The following is an 18,282-nucleotide window of genomic DNA, read 5'->3' as shown; positions in this document are numbered from 1 at the left end:
AACTGCTCCTATCGGACCCAGGCCTGCGCGCTCGTCAGGCCCGGGAGGTGGGTGGCTGGGGGCCAACCCAGACGTGGCCAGGCCTCGTAGATGCAGCTGGACTGAACTTCGGGGTCTGCTCTGTCTCTGATGCGGGACATGACCCAGAACAAGTCCCTTCCTTTGCTGGGCTGTTTCCCCATCCTCTAGATAAGGAGTTGACTGGTCTTCCAGCCCCTTTCTAGCCCTGAAATTCAACACTGTCATGTCATCTGTCCTTGGCATCTTTTTGGCCATTGTGGCCACCATATGCCTCAGCCACTGCCTCTTCAGGTGGGCACTGTTCTTCCCTCTGCCCCATGGCCATCCGTCCCAGCTCCCACCTGTCACCCCTGAGCCCCCTTCTGAGGCCGCTCCTGCCGCTGCCCACCAGCCAGCCCTGGTCAGCTCTGTCCCCATCTCGCCCCCGACCCTGCACAGTGGCGAATTATCGTGGGGGCCACCAAATGTATCCCCAAGTCGGAGCTGCCTGAGGAGGTCGAGGTGGCCACCCTCGCCAGCACACGGCTCTGGACCCACCCCAGCGACCTGACCATCGCCCTCTCTGCCAGCACCCCTCTCTACCCACCCGGCCGCATCATCCACGTGGTCCACAACCACCCAGCAGAGCAGTGCTGGTAGGTGCTGCCTGCGACCCTGGGTCAGCTGGGAGGCAGCAGCGGCCAGGGGCGTGGGGGACGGGGCTGGCCTTGCTTAGCCGCCCCCTGGGACTGTGGGCAGAGGCGGGGAGAGGATTGCCCAGGACACTCATGGCAGGGTTGCCCTATCCGTGGGCCGTGGAAGTAGAGCAAAAGGGCAGAGCAGGACCCCAGGCTCCTCTCTGGACAGTCCCAGCCTTTGTTCCCAGTGCCAGGCCTTCCCTGGTGTCCCCCAGGGTAGCTCTCCCCACTTATGGTCCATTTAAAAGTGGATGCCCTGGGGGGTCCCCCTGAGGCCCTGGCCAGCTCCCACCTCAGTTGTGTGGCATCCCCTCTGGAATTAGTGGGCAGCAGTTGTGCGCAGGGCTGGGGCGGGGGTGGGAGAGATGAGCGGGCCAGCAGTACATAGACTTCTCCCACTTCGGGCTCTTTCAGAGGGTGGGGCCTGAACCCTCTGTCCCAGTGACAAAAGGCTTGTGAGCCGGGCCTTGCCCAGGGTGGAGCAGGTGCGGCCCAGGCCACGAGCAGGTAGTAGGCTATGTAGGGACTGTGGCTTAGGCCCATTTGGCATCAACGTTCCTGGCCGGGGGAGGGGGAGGGTAAGGGCTTCGGGTGAGGCCGGAGCAGGGAGCCCAGGGACCTGGGGGCCGGAGCCAGGCTGCCACCCACCCTCAGCTTCCCTCCGGCCCCTATGCCCCCCCAGCTGCTGTGAGCAGGAGGAGCCCACGTACTTTGCCATCTGGGGCGACAACAAGGCCTTCAACGAAGTGATCATCTCGCCGGCCATGCTGCATGAGCACCTCCCCTATGTGGTCATGGAGGGGCTCAACAAGGTGAGCCCCCGGGGCAGCCTGGGCAGGGACGCCTCATCAGAGCCCTGCAGTGCCCTGTTGGCCGGCTCTCCGTCCCCGTAGGACAGGCAAGGGTGCGGACGCTCAGAGAAGTGAGCCAGAACTCGCCTTTTGGTCCCCACACCTCTGCTGTCCACATTGCTATGTGGGCCCCATGGCGGGGAGGGGTCTGGGAGTCTCCCAGGGACCTGGCCCATGACAGATGCACAGCCGAGCAGGGGCACCCTCAGCCATCACCTGGCCACGGAAAGGCTGACCATAGGGAAGGAGAACACCAGCTTGGTCCATCTGCAGGGCAAGGCATGATTGCAGGGCCAGTCCCAGGCCGTCCTGGTGGAGCAGGGACCTGGGCTGGAGGTGGGGGGCAGGAGTGGGGCCCGGCCGACCCCATGAGGCTCTGGCCTGAGAGGCTTGGCCTGCTGCCCCGCCCCCACATGTGATTGTCACCCCTCCACCACCGCCACCAGCTTGCCCGACCTGTCCCCAGGTGCTGGAGAACTACAACAAGGGGAAGACGGCCCTGCTCTCCGCTGCTAAGGTCATGGTGAGCCCCACTGAGGTGGACCTGACTCCCGAGCTCATCTTCCAACAGCAGCCGCTGCCAACGGGGCCACCCGTGCCCGCCGGCCTTGCCCTGGAGCTGCCCGCCGCGGACCACCGAAATAGCGTCAGGTGAGTCCTGCCTGCGCAGCCCCATCCCGCCGCGGCGGGGGGCGGGGGGCGAGCAGCGCCACAGGTGCGTTCCGAGCAGGAATGCCTGTGCGCGTGCATATCCCGTGCACTCGCTGGGCCTCCGGGTGTTCCCGAAGCTCTGCACAGCGGCGCAGAGGGCTCGAACTTGCCCCTGTGCCCAGGGTCTCCTGGCCTGCTCCCCGGGCCCCCTAGCCTGCCATCACCGAAGCCCACGTGGCATGGTGGTCACCTAGGGATGCACGGACCCGGGGCCACAAGCACGTAGATTCACTCAGAGCCGTTCAGCCCACACAGATGGGTACCGTGCGCTTACATACACGCACACAAGTGTACTCGTGGTGCCGCTTACACGTGCATGTACGTACGTGCTCACAAGCAGTAGCTCTGGGTGCACGGAGAGCCCCACACAGACATACTCACGTACAGGACGTACAACAAGACAGAGGCCCAGCCACACGCACAGAAGGGCTGCAAGAATGGGCCCCCGTGTACGTGAGTGTGTGAATGCACGTGTGCCCAGACACACGGACGCATGCAGACACCTGGTATGCACGCTGCACACGTCACAGGGCCTCGCGTGCCCGCCCCTGGTCCCGCACACACTCCGTATTCACACACACTCTTACAGGGGTTGGCTCTGAAAGGGTGGCTGGCTCCTTTGGTGGCGGGGGGATTCTTCCCGCCTCTCTGGGACCCTTCCAGGGCAGGTCACAGATTTGGCCAGGAGGCTGCTCCGAAGGGTGGTCGCCACTTCCAGGCCCTTGGTGGGGACACCTGGACACCTCTCCCCACCATTTGTGCATTTCCTGTGGCCGCTGCATTGACCACGTCTGCTCGGAGGAGCTGCTGGGCCCCCTCTCCCCCCCCACCCCCGCCTCTCTCCTGTCCGTCCAGCAGAGGGTCTAACCCATGGCAGAGGGGGGAGGAACCCCAGTGTGTGATCCCGGCCGCCGCCGCCCCCCATGCAGAAGGGGCACTGGCCCTGAGGGTGTGAGAGAACCAGTGGGGGCAGCTCTGGGCAGTGCTCTCTCCCTTTCTCCCTCCCCCTCCCCACTCTCCCCTCCCACCATTGCCTCATGAGTGACTGGGGCAGTGCTCCGGGCACCCCAGGGCTCCCAGCGGGGCCTTAGGCCTTCAGTGACCCCACCCACAGCATCAGCCCCTTTTGTCTTCTGTCTTGGGTTCTTGTGAGTTGTTTTTTCAAAATAAGCCTCCCTGCCCCACACTGTTGAGCAACCGCTAAATTAACTCTTCCCTCCTCCCTTCCCCAAGTTCCCTGCAGCCCAGGAGGGGGACTCCCCCCCACCCCGGTGTCCCTGCCCCTCCTGAGTCTCGCGCCCCCCTGCCCTGCCCTCTGTAGGAGCAAGTGCCAGTCTGAGATGAGCCTGGAGGGCTTTTCGGAGGGGCGGCTGCTGACGCCGGCGGCTGCGGCCCGCCAGGACCCCGTGGAGCTGCTGCTGCTGTCCACCCAGGAGCGGTTGGCGGCCGAGCTGCAGGCCCGGCGGGCGCCCCTGGCCACCATGGAGAGCCTGTCCGACACCGAGTCCCTGTACAGCTTCGACTCCCGCCGCTCGTCGGGCTTCCGCAGCATCCGCGGCTCGCCCAGCCTCCACGCCGTGCTGGAGCGGGACGAGGGCCACCTCTTCTACATCGACCCCGCCATCCCCGAGGAGAACCCGTCCCTGAGCTCGCGCACCGAGCTGCTGGGGGCCGACAGCCTGTCCAAGCACTCCCAGGACACGCAGCCTCTGGAGGCGGCCCTGGGCAGTGGGGGTGTCACCCCCGAGCGGCCCCCCAGTGCGGCGGCCACCGAGGACGAGGAGGAGGGTGGCGGCGGAGGCGGGGCGGCCCCCGGGGGGGAGCTGGCCCTGCACAACGGGCGCCTGGGGGACTCGCCCAGCCCTCAGGTGCTGGAGTTCGCGGAGTTCATCGACAGCCTCTTCAACCTCGACAGTAAGAGCAGCTCCTTCCAGGACCTCTACTGCATGGTGGTGCCCGAGAGCCCCACCAGCGACTATGCCGAGGGCCCCAAGTCCCCCAGCCAGCAAGAGATCCTGCTCCGCGCCCAGTTTGAGCCCAACCTGGTGCCCAAGCCCCCGAGGCTCTTCGCCGGCTCAGCGGACCCCTCCTCGGGCATCTCGCTCTCGCCCTCCTTCCCGCTCAGCTCCTCGGGCGAGCTCATGGACCTGACACCCACGGGTCTCAGCAGCCAGGAGTGCCTGGCAGTGGACAAGATCCGGACTTCTACCCCCACCGGCCACGGGGCCAGCCCCACCAAGCAGGACGACCTGGTCATCTCGGCGCGCTAGCACCCCAGGAGTGACTGCTGGCTGAGGCCCGGGCGGGGGGGGAGGGGGGAGCAGGTGGCCCCTCGGGCTCCTGGTGGCTGCCCCCAGGGCCAGGCCGCTTTGAGGAGAGCCCCCCCAGGGGCCAGTTTAGCCTCAGGCATGGGGCACTGCTGCTGAGCTGGGGGTCCGCAGCCCTACCTCAGCTCAGGGCCACCGGGCGGGCCGGGATCCAGGTCCTCTAGATGGGGGAGGAGTGTGGAGCAGGGAGGAGCCTGGGGCAGCCTGTCCGGTGGGCAGGGCAGCACTCCGCCTTCTCAGCCTCACTGTGCCCCACAGGACGGGCTGTGGGCCTGGCGACTCCCCATCGCTGCCCTCCGGCTGCTCTCCTGGGGCCGAGATGGAGAGCAGCTCTCTCCCCACATACTCACATCTGTGGTCCAGGCTGGCATCTGCCCTGGCCACCCCCCAGATCTGGTGCCTGCTGGCCAGCCCCCTGGGGTGACCCCACACCAAGATGGCCCGCAGTGCTGTGTATGTTTACAGATGCTGCTGGGCTGGGCTCAGGATGTTTCCTGGGCTTGCAAGCACCCCCCCACACACCCTGCCCTATCATGGGTTCCGAGCAGGGAGGGGAGGGGGCCCGTCTCCACAGAGCCCAAGGCAGCCACGGGGCCTGGAGGGGGCCTGGAGGGGCCTGGAGGGGCCTGGAGGAGAGTGGGGTTGAGACTACCCCTTCTCTGCTTGGTGCCCCTCATGATGATCCCTCTGGCAACTGGTCCGAGGCACCTTGGCCTGCCCCATCTGCCCATTACTTCCCGGCTTGCCTTCTACCCCCAGGGATCCTGGCCACTCAAAGGGCAGAAGTCACAGGTGTGACCACCCCTGGCTGCAGGGTCAGTGCCCTGGGAAGAAGGAGGACACCCAAATCCCCCTTCCTTTGAGGGCCCCATGTAACCCCTTTATATCACCTCGCCCCCACGCCTAGGCAGCCTCAGGCCCTGGGATCTGAAACCAAACACGCCTCTGCTCCTCTCAGCTCCCCCTCCTCACTGGCCTGAGCTCTGTCCTAGCAGCAGGGCTTTCTTCCTCCCACCCCCCATCCTCAATGTCCTGTTGGCAGGAAGTGGAGCCAAGAGTGGTGTATTGTGGGACCTGGCTAAAAGGGGAGCAGGAGGGCCAGGGGCTCTGGGGCCTTCCCCGTTGAGCTGGAGGCCTCCAGAGCCCACGCTTGAGGGGTTCCTTCCCTGCTGGGTTGGGGAAGCAAGGGGGAGTCGGAGAACGCCCCCCCCCGCCCCCGCCCCAGGGAAGCTGGCTGGGGAAGGTTGTGCATGCTGGCGTGGGGCGAGTCTGTGCATGTGCATGAGTGTGTGCCGCTCCTGAGGAAGGGGCTGCTGGGGCTCGCACCCCACCCGACCTGCCCTGCCTGCTTGCTGCCCCTCCCAGCCCGCCGAGAAACTAGACTAGGATGGGGGCCTGTGCAGCGGGGGTGCATAGGACGAGCTCAATTTCAGATGTCGCCATCCCCCGTGTCCTTCCTGTTGCTCTGACCCCGGGTCTGGAAAACTGGTGTGTGCCCAGGCGCTGATCGCCCGCTTGTGCCTTCGTCTTGGAGGCAGACCCCCCCATGCTGGCCCTTCCACGGCCTCTCCGGGGCTGCTAGACTCCCCTGACCAAGAAATCCCCCCCCAATCTCATGATCACTGGTACCTGGGGCCTGTGTCCTGACCTCCGGCCCACACAGGGACTGGCCCGGATGCTGCTCTGGGACCCCTGCCCACCCTGACAGATGGAGACAGAGAGCGGGGAGCTGGGCCTCCCTCCCTCTCTGACACCCACCCCCCCAACAAGACTCCAGGATGCCCCTGCTGAGGGGCCCGCTGCTGGCAGAGCCTGGGCCCAGCAGAAGCAAGATGGAATCAGCGGCTCTTAGAGTTTAAAAAAAACAAATCGTAAATCAGAGTAAAGTTCCAACAAGCACCTCAGCCAATTGCTGGGCGAGACTTGGTGTCTGGCCTTTTAATTCTTCCTCTGCCAGGGTGGGCCCTGGGACCTCTAAGGGGGCGTGGTACCCACCCATGCCCAGGACTGAGCCATCAGGGACAGACTCCCCACCCCCAAGGCTGCAGCTGCGCAGGGTTACAGACTTGGGGCTGGGGCAGGCTCGGACTCAGCCCTGGATGCCCCAGGGTCAGCCCGCCCCGAACCCGCCCCTGCCCCCCATATCCCTGAAGGAATGGGCCTGCTGCGCATCTCTCCCTTCCTCCCCACACCACACTTTGGGGGGTCTGAGCCACCCCCCTCAGCCCAGCTAGGCTCAGACCCACCCCCACTCGCTCCCCCAGACCGCAGCACAAACTCTCCCAGCCGTGAGCTGGCCTGTTCCCCCAGGGGCCCGGGTGACCCCCATATGCAAACGGTAGCGAGCAGCTGGGCCCCAGAGACACTCATGCACTGTCCGTGCCATTCGCCCACGACTTTTTGTACTTACTGTATGAAAGATCCAAACTAATATTGCTGTAAAAAGGAGAGACAAATTAATATAGCTTATTCTATAAATATATCTGTATATAAAGGTTTCTGTATATTGTATAGAGCTGTGTATAAACTGGATGTAGAAGCACGCTGCCTTGAGTGACCTCTCTTCCCAGCAGGGGGCGATGGGCTGGGGGGGCCCCCCCCGCGGCTGAGGTCAGTGGGGGGGGGGTCCTCTGAGCCTGGCTCGCGCTGCTGTCGATGCCCTGGTCTAGGACCACACTTAAGAGTCACAGTGAGGGACCAGAAGACCCTCAGAGCCCCACACGAATGGGGGCAGTCCCCTGTTGAGCCCTGCCCCTGTGAAAGATGTACGGGGTTGGGGGGGCGGAATCCACGTTCATGACCTCATCAGGGCCTTGAAAGACGGGACTTGTCAGCCGCTTTTCTCCTCCCTGAAGGGTCTGGGGCGCAGAGAGGGTAAGTAAGCTGCCCAAGACCACAGAGCCAGCATGTGGGGTACCAGGCTGGTCTGACAGTTCCCACCCCTTCCCAATACCCAATACTGAGAACTAGAGCAGAGGGGGAAGGACTCCACTAAAACCCCCCAGCAGGGTAGCACTGAAATGTGAGGGCCACTGGAAACCTTTGCTGAGTGTTTCTTTAGGAGGGTGCAGAATAGCTGGCCAGGTCCAGCCAGGCCACCCCAGGGTCCCCAGTGCATGAAGGCTCCAGGACCGTGAGGCCTGGGAGGCGGCTGGCTGCAGGCCTTGGGTGAGCAGGCAGTTTGTTGGGCCTCCTGGAGCCCCAGGCCCGGCCTGCCCCCGCCCGCACAGCAGGTGGCGCTGTTCCTCCAGCCAGTCCCAGGGTGCCTGCAGAGTGGGCCCAGGCACTGAGCCAGCCAAGCTTTGACCTGACCTTGACCTTCCCCTTCCCCACACTGCCCACCCTCTCACCACCCCCAAGTCCGGAGGGACCCTACTTGGTGGAGTCTGGGGGAAGGTGACAGACCAGTGCCTGGCTTCACCCCTAGCCTCTTTGAACAGAAGAGGCTCCATGAGGGCAAAGACCTGCTTCAGGTGACTCAGGCTGTGGGGACAGATGTTAAGACCAGAATCCGGGCCTCCTAGCTGAGGACTCTGGCCTCCACCCTCATTTTATGGTTTTCCGAGGTTCTTCCTCAGAAACTCAGTCTCACTGAGTTTGCAAACTGCCCTGTCCGATCAGTGGAGCAGAAGCAGAAGAAACCTGTGGCCAGAGAGGCGCTGTGACTTGCCCAAGGTCACACAGTCAGACTGTGTGGGGAAGGGCTCTCACGAGGGGCAGTTTCGGGAAGGGCTGGAGCAGCGCTGTGCCTCCCATCCCCACGCAGGCCCTGTGGACGGCCCTGTCCACCTCAGCTGGGAGGGAGGTGGGAGGGAGGTCATTCTGCAGGGCTCCCCCTGCCCCTCTCACCCCAGTCCGGGGAAGCCCGCACCCCCAGCCTCACTGACGCTGGGCTCCCACTCACCACCCCTTGGGCCTTCCTCCCTTCCTCTGCAAAGGGGGGCAGGTGCCAGGGCTGTTTGAGCCCACGGGGGGTCGGCAGTCCCGCAGCAGGGAGGCCTGGCCCTCTGGCTAGCTGATGAGCCCCACCCTCTCCTGGCCTGGCCACCAGCCCGGTACTCTGTTCCTCCAGTCACCCTCAGTCCTTTCCTCCCTCTCCCCAGTGCTGCCTCCCGCTGGCCCTGCTGTCACTCACCGGCCAGAGCTGAGCACCAGGAACTGTCCTGGAATAGAAGAAAGCAGGATTTATTGATCACTTCCCTGACATTCTACCTGCTCAGAGAGGCGGGAATAATAGGCTGATTTACAGATGAGTCCTCCAAGGACCCGAGGGCAGGCCCTGGGGGATGGCTGAGATGACCACAGGAACAGCTGTGTCTGCAGGACCAGGAATGACATGTCGGTTGCTCACTCATTAGGGCTTGGTGGGGACGGGGTACAGATGGGGCCCCTCTCTGTGGATGGCTCCCTCATAGTCCTGGTTATGCAGGTTCCTTTGGGCTCCCTTACCAGCCCTCGCTGTCATCGCCCTGTCCCAGACAGGCTTGGGCCCCAACTTAATTATGGGCTTTGGGGGTGGCAGCATCAACTTTTGGCTGAGCCCCGGAATCTGGGACTGTAGCCACTCCTCTCCTCCAGCCCAGAGATGGGAAGCCCTGGGCCAGTTGCTCCTTTGCTCAGTGGCCTAGGGGAATCAGGGGAGATGGTAGGGCCAGAACCCCCTTAGCCAGGCCAGCTCCCACAGGATGAACCGGAAGCCCCATCCCACCCCATCCAAGTTCAAGGCCACCCCAGAGGCTTAATGATCCAACTTGAGGAGTTGGGGTGTTGGGGACAAAATATGCACATCCCACTCCTTTGATGACCCATACAAGGACAATGCTTAGCTCGTCACGATGGCCCTCAGATGGTGGACATTTCAGCACCATGTGGAATATGGTGGAAAGACCTTTGGGTAGGTGGAGGCTTAGGAAGGAGCTAGTTTTCCAGCTGGTCCCGGGCAACTCCTAAAATAAATTCATTTAAAAAAAAAATCACATGGCGTAGGCGGGTGTCTACTTTGTCCACAGGCAGGCCTGACCGGGTGGGGGAGGGGACAGAGCAGAGAATAACAATTGTCTTAAGGGAGGCTGCGGAGGGCGAAAAAAACCTCTGGGGTGTATCAGCTGGAAAAGAATAGGCGTCTCAGTGTGGCCCTCTCCCCCCTTCTCAGCCCGGCCCCTGCGGGGGGAGCACCGGCAGCACACACAGCTGGGGCCTCCAGCAAAATCCCATTCTATATATCTGGGAGCAACGGCTCGGAGAGCGGCCCCCGGAGGGACAGAACCTCATTGTGAGGCGCCCGCCGGCCTGGGCGCCCCCTCCCCCAGCCCCAGAACTGTCGTGGCATTGACCCTCCTCGGTGGGCCACCACGGGCCTGCTGACTGGGCCACATCTGGGGCTCAGGCACCGGCCACCCCTCCCCCACAGCTGGCCGCTGAGGAAGGGGAGGGCTGCCTGGGTGGGAGCAGCCTCGCCGGCTCTCACCCCCATGCCCACTGAGCAGCCCGGCTCGCCCCCCACGCTCCTCTGGGGGGCCACTGGCGGGCAGCGTGGCACGCTCTTGGCTGGCGGGGCTGCGATCTCGGTCGGCCGGTGGTCCTCCCGCCCCTCCGGGCCTCGCGGTCTCAGTCCCAGTCCCATCATCTGTCAAACAGTGGTCGGGTGGGATCAGTTTTCCAGCTCTGACTTGCTGTATCAGAGGATCCCGAGCGGCTGTGAGCAGCACCACTCCGTAGTGAGATGATTTGCTGGGTCCCAGATTCCAGAATTCTCTGCTTCCAAAGTTTCAGAGATCTAGGATTCTGCGGTGGGAAGATGCTATTGTCCATCCATTCCACGTCTATTTACTGAGAACGTACTGCGTCCCGGCCAGTGTTCTTGGTGTTGAAGCTGCGGCAATGACCAAGCCGGAAAAATCTCTTACCCTCACAGAGCTTCCAATCTAGAGCGAGAAGGATAATCACAAAGACTAAGTAAAAATCTTTTATGTGGTGAGAAAGAAGGGCAGGTAGGGGGAATTGCTTCAGGTAGGGTGGACGGAGAGGTGATGAGTGAGAAGGAACCAGTCATGCGGGGTCAAGCATTGTAGACAGATGGAACCGCATGGGGCAGACATGTGGCGCCCGGCATGTTTGAGGGAGGGCAAGGGGGCCTTGGGGGCTGTGACTTAGTGAGCAATGAAGAGAAAAGGAGGCGCTGAGGTCAGTGGTACGGGCAGGGGCAGATCACAGAAGGCCTCAGAAACCAGGACAAGAGGATTAGATATTGTTCTGAACACGATGGGAAACTACTGGTTTTCGAAAAGGAATGACATGATCTGATTGACATTTAAAAAGAGTGATTTGAGGGGCGCCTGGGTGGTTCAGCTGGTTAAGCATCTGCCTTCGGCTCAGGTCATGATCTCAGGGTCCTGGGATCGAGTCCCGCATCGGGCTCCCTGCTCAGCGGGGAGTCTGCTTCTCCCTTTCTCTCTGCCCCTCCCCTTCAGCTCGTGCTCTCTCTCTCTCAAATAAATAAAATCTTTAAAAAAAAAAAAAAAGAGTGATCTGGGAGGTTCCAGAGGCCATCACTGAGGACAGACGCGGTGCCGTTGGGCAAAACAGAGACGAGGAGGCACTGCCGAGATGGAGACAGAGGGACGGGGATGGTGGGTTTATCCTGGACACACTAGGACAGGAGGTAGAACCTGTGGGCCGCACACTACCACACAGGGAGACAGTAACCGAGAGGCTGCCTTTCCAGGTCAGCCGGGATCTGGCTCTGAATGTGGCTTGGACCCCAGTTACCTTGAAAGCCTCAGACCTGGGCCGTCCAATACCGCAGCCGCACATGGCTATTTGCGCTTGAGCTACTGAAAATTAAATAAAATTGAAAAGTCAGTTCTTCAGCCTCACCGGCCACATTTCCGGTGCTCGACAGCCACGTGTGGCTAGTGGGCGCCCTACTGGATCTCCCAGTCACCCAGAGAACATTCCGGTCACCAGGGAAAGTTCTACGGGACAACGCTCCCTCCGACAGGACTGCTCATCACTGAGCCTGAGCGCGGGTCCTCCTCTGCAAAATGCACACAGTAGTGTGTCCTCGGTGGGACACCTGCCACGGTTAGATGAGGTAACACCGTAAAGTCCTCAGTGCGAGCGTCCCTTCACCAGACGTGGGTGCTACTCTTGCTGAGGCGGGGGGGCGGGGGAGGAAATGGGGGGTGTCTTCTGAGGTTTGGCCACAGAAGCTAAGATTCAGAAGCCCGCTACCCTCTCGTGCCCAAGGGGAGGGCGAGGACTGCGGGGGGACGCCCCCCCCCCCGCCGGGGGAAGTCACCCCGCGCCCAGCGCCGCCTGGAGGGGCCGCGCGTCCCGCCCGCCGCGGGGCTGCAGCGCGGGCCGGGCCGGCAGGGGGCGCCGGGCGCGGCGGGCGGGGCGCGGGGGGCGGGCAGGGGGCCGGGCCAGGGCCGCGCGAGGGGCGAGCGCGCCGGCGGGCCGGGCGGGACCGTAGCGGGAGCCGAGCCGGGACTGTCGCGCGGGCCGCGCCGGCGATGCCGCGCCCCCGGGCCGGGCTGTAGCGGGGCCGCGGCGGAGCGCGCGCCGGGCAGGCCGGACATGGAGGTGGTGGACGAGACGGAGGCGCTGCAGCGCTTCTTCGAAGGTGAGGGACCGCGGGCCGGCCGGGAGCGCGGCGGGGCGGGGGGGGGGGGGTGTTGAGGGGAGGGCAGCGACCCCCTCCTTCGTGCTGGGAACCCCCAGCCGATCTCCCCGGACACCGGGACCCCCAACTCTGCTTCGACCACGCTGGGACTCCCCAGAACGCTTCCTCTGGGCCGGGGTGGGGGGGCCTCTCCGGGCTGGCAGCAGGCTGCCCGGCTGGCTCCCAGGGCTGGGAGTCTCCTGGAGGTTACTGCCCACCTCCACCAAAGTTGGGCACCCCCTCCCAGTGCCCCCAGCACACAACTTCCTTGGAGCTGTGTCGCCTCCCATGCTTGGTCCTTCTTCATGCCTTCCAGGACCTGCAGTCCCCTCTAAAGTCTGACACCTCCCACCCCTAGTGCACTTCTCGAGTTTGGGGACCCTCCGCTGTGCTTCCCTGGAACCTCATACAGACCCAGACTTCCAGACCCCCTTTGAGGCCCGGACCCCAGCATGCCTTCTAGGATCTTCCATGCCTCTTAGGCTGGCACCCCAGCCCTCCAGCATGCCTTCCAGAGGTCAGGCCCCCTGCCTAGAGACTCAGGCCCATGTGTCCTTTTCAGGTGGACACCGTACCCCCAGCCTGACTCCTAGGAGCTGAGACCTCCCCACTGTGCTTCCCTGAGACTAGGACCCCCTTCAAGACTGTCACCCACCTTCTGCAAAGCTGCTCCCTCCCCCAAGGCTGAAATTCCCCTCGAAGCAGCTACTACTCCCTTACTCAGGGCTTGGAACCCCTCCCCAGCATTCCTCCATGGGCTGGATTCCCCCCCACCCTGAAAGGCTTTCCCTGGGCTAGAACCTTCTCGAAGTGGGCAGCCCTGCTGCCAGCCACCTCCGCACTCTGAGACCCTCCCAAAGTGGTGAACTGCTTCCTGCCAGCCCTCTGAGGCTCCTCGGGGCTGTTCCACCCACACCTGTCCCTGGAGCTATGCCTCCTCTGATTGTTGCCCCCCACCCCTGGAGTGACCTCACCCCCTCACCTCGACCCTGAGAGGACCCATCCCAGGGTGGGGATCTAGACATCTACACACAATCTACGATGTTTTCTTCTACCCCTGCCCCCACCCCCCAACACACCCTCTGTGGTTTTGGAGGTCTGCTCCTACATCTACCCAGACCCCCCTCCCCTTTTCCTGGGTAGCCTCTGCACCTCCTCCAGGTCTTTCCCCCTCCTCCAGGGTGCTGGACGCTGGAGGAATGGGACAGAGTGTGGGAAGGGGGGGCAGAGGTGCAGGCAGACATCTCCCAGCCCACTCGACTTCTCAGACCCTCACTGGAACATCTCGCCAGCCCCTCCGGCCCCTCCTGTGCTCCTCTCCACCAACCTGGGTAGTCAGGCCTCTGTCCCCACCCACCCTCCCCAGCCCCTAAGCCCACAGCCTACTCCTCAGCGTGAACCTGCCCCTAGGGATGGGGCGGTCCACAGGGCACCACTGTGCTGGGGATGTTGGGCTACAGGGCGGTGGATCATGGCCCAAGTTTCAAGCCTAGCACCCAGATACCTTTGGAGTCCGGGAGGGAGAGAGGAAGGCCTTCCTTTGCCTCAGTGTCTCCGTTTCTGTGACTTGGGGGAGGGGGCAGCCTTTGTCCACTCCTGCTTCCTGCATAGGTAAGGGCATCTCCTAACCTCAGGCCTCCTCACTTCAGGATTCTGGACACCCTGGCAGACCCAGACCCCAAGAAATCAGGCTTGGACTAGATTAAATGGTTGATCCTGAGGTAGTTGGGCCATTTGAGGGTCCTAGGCAGTCCCCCCATCTGTCCCAGGGACTGTGGTTCTCCCTAGACACTGTTCATCCTTTATGAACCCTCAAGGGGCCTTATGGGGGCTGGGGGCCCCTGGGGAGGAGGGAAAGGGTACTGTTTTGGGGGTGCCCTGAGCCCGCTAGATACCAAGGACGGCCATGGGCCAGGCCTCCTTGATTCCTGCAGATGTCCCCATGGGTCCTCTCCCCCAGGACCCTGCACCCAGGCAGAGCGGTGGGCCCGGCTCGCTCAGGCTCCCCATCTCCTGAGCCAAACTTTCCCTCCTGGCCGTGGGTGGGGGGTGGGGGCTGACGCCACAGCTCAGCCATGCGGCTGGCCTGGCGGGGAGGTTGTGCTGCTCCCTCCAGAGAGATAAGAGGAGACTCAAGAATGTCTGTGGGGAGCAGGGGGGGGTGTGGGGCTGCCCGCTGAGGCGGGTGGAGGGAGCCAGGGGCTGGAGAAGTGTTCCCAGAGCCTGAGATGAGCGGGAAGGTGGGCCGGTGCTGCGGGCCAGGAGTCTTGGGGGCCACTTGGGAGGGGGGAGCCTGGCGGGGAGCAGGTATGCAGTGGTGGGGGGTGGACCTCAGGGCCAGGCCTCAGTGTGCTCATGAGTGCAAGTGTGAAAGCAAGTGAGTGTCGTGCACGTGGCTATGTTGTTCCTGAACTCTCGCGCTTGGGGCTGGAACCTGAGTTCTCAGTCTGGTCCTCCCTTGGCCTTGGTCACTCCCCGTGGACTGTGGGGACAGGGGCAGGGTCTATGCTTTCAGCTCGGGGCCAGAGATGGAAAAAGCCTTTGCTGAAGGGCAGGGGCGGATCGAGACCCCTTGTCTGCCATGGCCCACTCTCTAGGAACACCAGGCCTATGTCCTGGCTCCTGCCCTGTGCAGTGGGCCAGGCTGTGCCCCACCCCGGGGTGGTGGGCTCGGGGCTAAGGCGCTTTGGGCCTCGGGTGGGAGGCTGGGACGGGGCGGCCCCCTCGAGGCTGGTACAGCCGGGCCCCCGTGACCGCCCTGCTAATCCCCTAGAAGGAGGCTCCGGCCGCCCGGATCGGCGGGCACAGGGCCTGCAGAGAGGGGACCCTCCAGGCAGGATGCCCTGGCTCCCGGCAGGTAACAGGGTCGTGGTGGCAGGTGCACTCCTCAGCATCTTGATTGGCCGGGGCCTTGGATTCCCAGAGCCTGGTCAGGGACGGGGGCAAGACGGCATCAGGGGAGCCCGACAGAACCTTAGAGGTTCCGGTACAGGCTCCGGCCCTGCCGCTGAGACCTTTGTGACCCTGTGCTGAGCTCTCACCCTTTCTGGACCCCTTTTCCTTACCTGCGAGACAGGAGGGGGTGGCAGAGGTCTTAATGATGCCTTCAGGTCTGATGAGCCTCGTCTCCCAGCCCTGGGCAGGAGGGCCGTTTTAGAGCATGGAAGGTGGAGGGTGCTGACCCCTGGTTCCAGGGGCACCTGGGGCTTGGGGGAGCAGTGCCCGCCTCCTCCCCCAAGAAAGCAGGTGCTGTGGAGGAAGCCTTGGAGACCTAGGGGAACTGGGCTTCCAGCAGGTGCTGAAAAGGCCACTGAGAGGTGGGGGGACCTCCACTTGGCCTCTAGAGCGCCACCAGGGCGTTTACTCCTTCCAGACCTGATGGGTGGCTTGGGCTGGTCACTTCCCTTCTTTGGCCTCATTTCCCCTCCTGGGGTAGGCAGGTGGATTGGACCAGACCCGGGGCTTCCAGTGAGGTTCTTTTTAGCCACCAAAGAAAGGCAAACTCATGGCCTCCTGATACACAGGGGGTGGGGGCGGCGGGGCTCCCCACAGCCCCCAGAGCACCGGGATCCTGATTTGAAAGCCACTTGAGGTAGGGGCCGGCACTGGCCCCCTTTTCCAGGGGCCAAGACTCCGAGAGAAGGGACTTAGCCAGCATTAGTCAGAGCTGCCAAGCCCTCAGCTCTTTCCTCTGCCACCAGGGTCTTGGGGGAGGAAGCGTGGCCTTCCGGTGGGACCAGCCTGTCTGCCTCCAGAGGGCAGGAGGAGGCCGCAGGGGGAGGCCACCTGACGATTTTTGGGAGAGGATGCCCACCCTGGACAGGAGTCTGGGGCTGAGTTGGGGTGTGTGATCGCATGGCCCTGTGCCCCATGTCAGCCTGTCTGTCTGTCTGTCTGTCTGTCTGTGGTGCACCAAGGATGGTGGAAGGGCGGATGGGGGAGGCAGCTGGACGCCTAACTGTCGAGAAGATGAGATGGGGTGCCTTCTGGAGGAGTCCTGTCCCAGCCCTTCCTCCCCAGGTCCTGAGTCCAGCTGGAGGAGAAATAGTAGTGGGGGGTCTGACTCATCCCATGTTCCCGACACCCAGCACAGGGCACAGGGCGGCATGGGGCTGGGGCGGGGAGGGGGGCGGGTAGGAAACGTTCTCAGGGTCATTGGAGGCAACAATGGCTATGTGAACAAAGGTGGGGTGGGGGGCGCACCCGAGGAAGCCATCTCTCTGGGAGGGCCTGGGGTCAGTGCAAGGGGTGGGGGTGGTGGGGGGGGAGGAGAAGGCTGTCTCCCACCTGCTTGCCTCAGGGCCTCTCCTGAGTCTGGGGGCGTTGGCAGAGTGCCCCTTGGGGTCTTAGGCAGGGCCACGCAGGGTATTTGGGGGAAAGACACGTAGGTCGCTCTGGGCAGAATGGCCTCCTCCTGGGGACCTGGCCCCCACTCTCTAACTCTCAAGGGCTTACAGGACTGGGGGGGCCCTGGCAGCTAAGGCTGCCGGGTAACAGCCCAGCAAGGCTGCTGATTGGCTGCTACCCTTGGACTTTGCCCTCTGATAAGAAGGGGAGCAGAAATCATTAACTGGATCATTAACCGGGGGGTGGCCCTGCCCTACCCAGGCTGCCTGCCCTTCCTTCCTGCCTTCTTCCTCCTCACGGCCCCCTGTCTTGGGCCTCAGTTTCCCTCACAGCCTGGCTGTGTGTACGGGGCGGGGGGGGGGGGACTCCTCTCCCCTGTGAAAGTCTTCAGCCCCTGCTGCCACCGGGTATGGGTAGACCCTGGGTTGGGGGCAGGTGTCGGATATTTCATGGCCTTATGCACTCCCCGGAGCGCCAGTTTGGCTGCCTGCCCACAGTCCCTCTCCTGGGCAGATCTCTGCACTTCCTTGTGCCTCCACTTTCTCATCCTTAAAATGGGAATACAGTTGCAGCCCCAGTACCCAGTTCTCAGGGTTTCTGCGGGGATTGGGTAAACTGGGTGTTCTGAGGCCTGGTACAGTGCCCGGTGCGGTAATGCCCCAGAAACATCAGCCTGGATGGTGATTATTGTCCCATGGGGCTTGCACAGCCTCGTTCACCTGGCTCACGGCAGGTATGATGCCGCTCACTTCGAGGATGTATTGATCCACGGGGTAGGTCAGTGCCCCACCTTGGGCTGGGGCCTGTGGCCGGCGCTGTGTGCTTTGGGAAAGCCCTCACCCTCTCTGGGCCGCTTATGCCAAGGCCGGGGGGGACCCCAGCAGCTTTATGGGGTGCACTCTGCAGGCAGGGACCCAGCGTCCTGCGGGGCTGGCCCCGCGGGGTCCTGATGCCTGCTCCTGGTTCCTGCTGCCTCCAGCTGGGGCCCCACCCTGTCCCTCAGTGATGGGGAACTTGGGCCTCAGGGGCTGGTGGCAGGGGGAAGGGGCTGACTGTCCTTTGTCTTTACCTGCTGCACCCAGGCCAGAGGGTTTTGCGTAAGTTGCCTCCTGGGAGTCCCAGGGCTCTGTGCAAGTATGGAGATGTCTCATGTCCAAGAGGGCGGTGCTGAGGCAGGAGAAAAAGGTGATGTGTCTTCCTCACTCAGGGCTGCCACAGCAGGGCCACAGTGGGACCCTGGGGCTCCTGTCACAGTTGGGTGCCGGCCTAGAGTGGGGCAGGGAGGGGGCCCCTGGAGTGCTGAGGGTCCCGAGCCACCACGGATGGCTGGGCTGGGTGACTTCCATTCAGCCCCTTGACCTCTCTGGGCCTCAGAGCCCTCCCTCAGAGGGTCAAGGCTATGTGCCGCGTGATGTGAGCAGTGAGACCCCTGGAGTGCCAAGGCCTGGACGGGGAGGGGAGAGAAGGGCAAAAGCCCGGCTTGGTAGGGGGCAGGCAGTTGGGTCCAGAGGCTCCACTGGCCTGGCCTATGGAGGCCCCAGGGCATCCTGTCCTCCGCCTGTCTCCAGGCTGCATCAGTGAGAAAGCACTGCCTGCCTCCGACCTGGGTCCCTCCAGCCCTCAGATGGGACAACCACAGCCTCTGTCCCTCTCTGGAGTTTCGGGACCCTTCCTCCCTCGGGGCC

At 63.4% G+C, this 18,282-nt stretch overlaps 2 protein-coding genes across 15 annotated transcripts in view; both read left to right on the top strand.

Moving 5' to 3' along the window:
• Positions 1–7,129, top strand: part of DAGLA (diacylglycerol lipase alpha) — a 61,999-nt gene extending 54,870 nt beyond the window's left edge. For all 7 annotated transcript variants that reach the window (XM_081798003.1, XM_081798006.1, XM_081798002.1 and 4 more), the window contains 4 exons: positions 460–656; positions 1,381–1,510; positions 2,016–2,200; positions 3,582–7,129. In XM_081798003.1, coding sequence (XP_081654129.1) covers positions 460–656; positions 1,381–1,510; positions 2,016–2,200; positions 3,582–4,530 — 1,461 coding nt within the window. In that variant the 3' untranslated portion in view covers positions 4,531–7,129. The remainder of the gene's footprint in view (positions 1–459; positions 657–1,380; positions 1,511–2,015; positions 2,201–3,581) is intronic.
• Positions 7,130–12,035: 4,906 nt separating this feature from the next.
• MYRF (myelin regulatory factor) overlaps positions 12,036–18,282 on the top strand; it is a 33,412-nt gene continuing 27,165 nt past the window's right edge. For 6 of the 8 annotated variants that reach the window (XR_014138524.1, XM_081797998.1, XM_081797997.1 and 3 more), the window contains exon 1: positions 12,036–12,211. Coding sequence is in view for 7 of the 8 variants with exons in the window: in XM_081797998.1 (XP_081654124.1) it covers positions 12,166–12,211 (46 nt within the window). In the remaining variant the exon portion in view is untranslated. The remainder of the gene's footprint in view (positions 12,212–18,282) is intronic. The other 2 variants (XM_081798000.1, XM_081797999.1) reach the window with 1 other exon arrangement.

The sequence above is a fragment of the Leptonychotes weddellii genome, chromosome 11 (assembly GCF_054177405.1).
Source record: "Leptonychotes weddellii isolate Sample4059 chromosome 11, ASM5417740v2, whole genome shotgun sequence".
NCBI lineage: Eukaryota > Metazoa > Chordata > Mammalia > Carnivora > Phocidae > Leptonychotes > Leptonychotes weddellii.
Note: the sequence above shows the minus strand (reverse complement) of the source record. Positions and strands in the feature narration are given on the sequence as shown.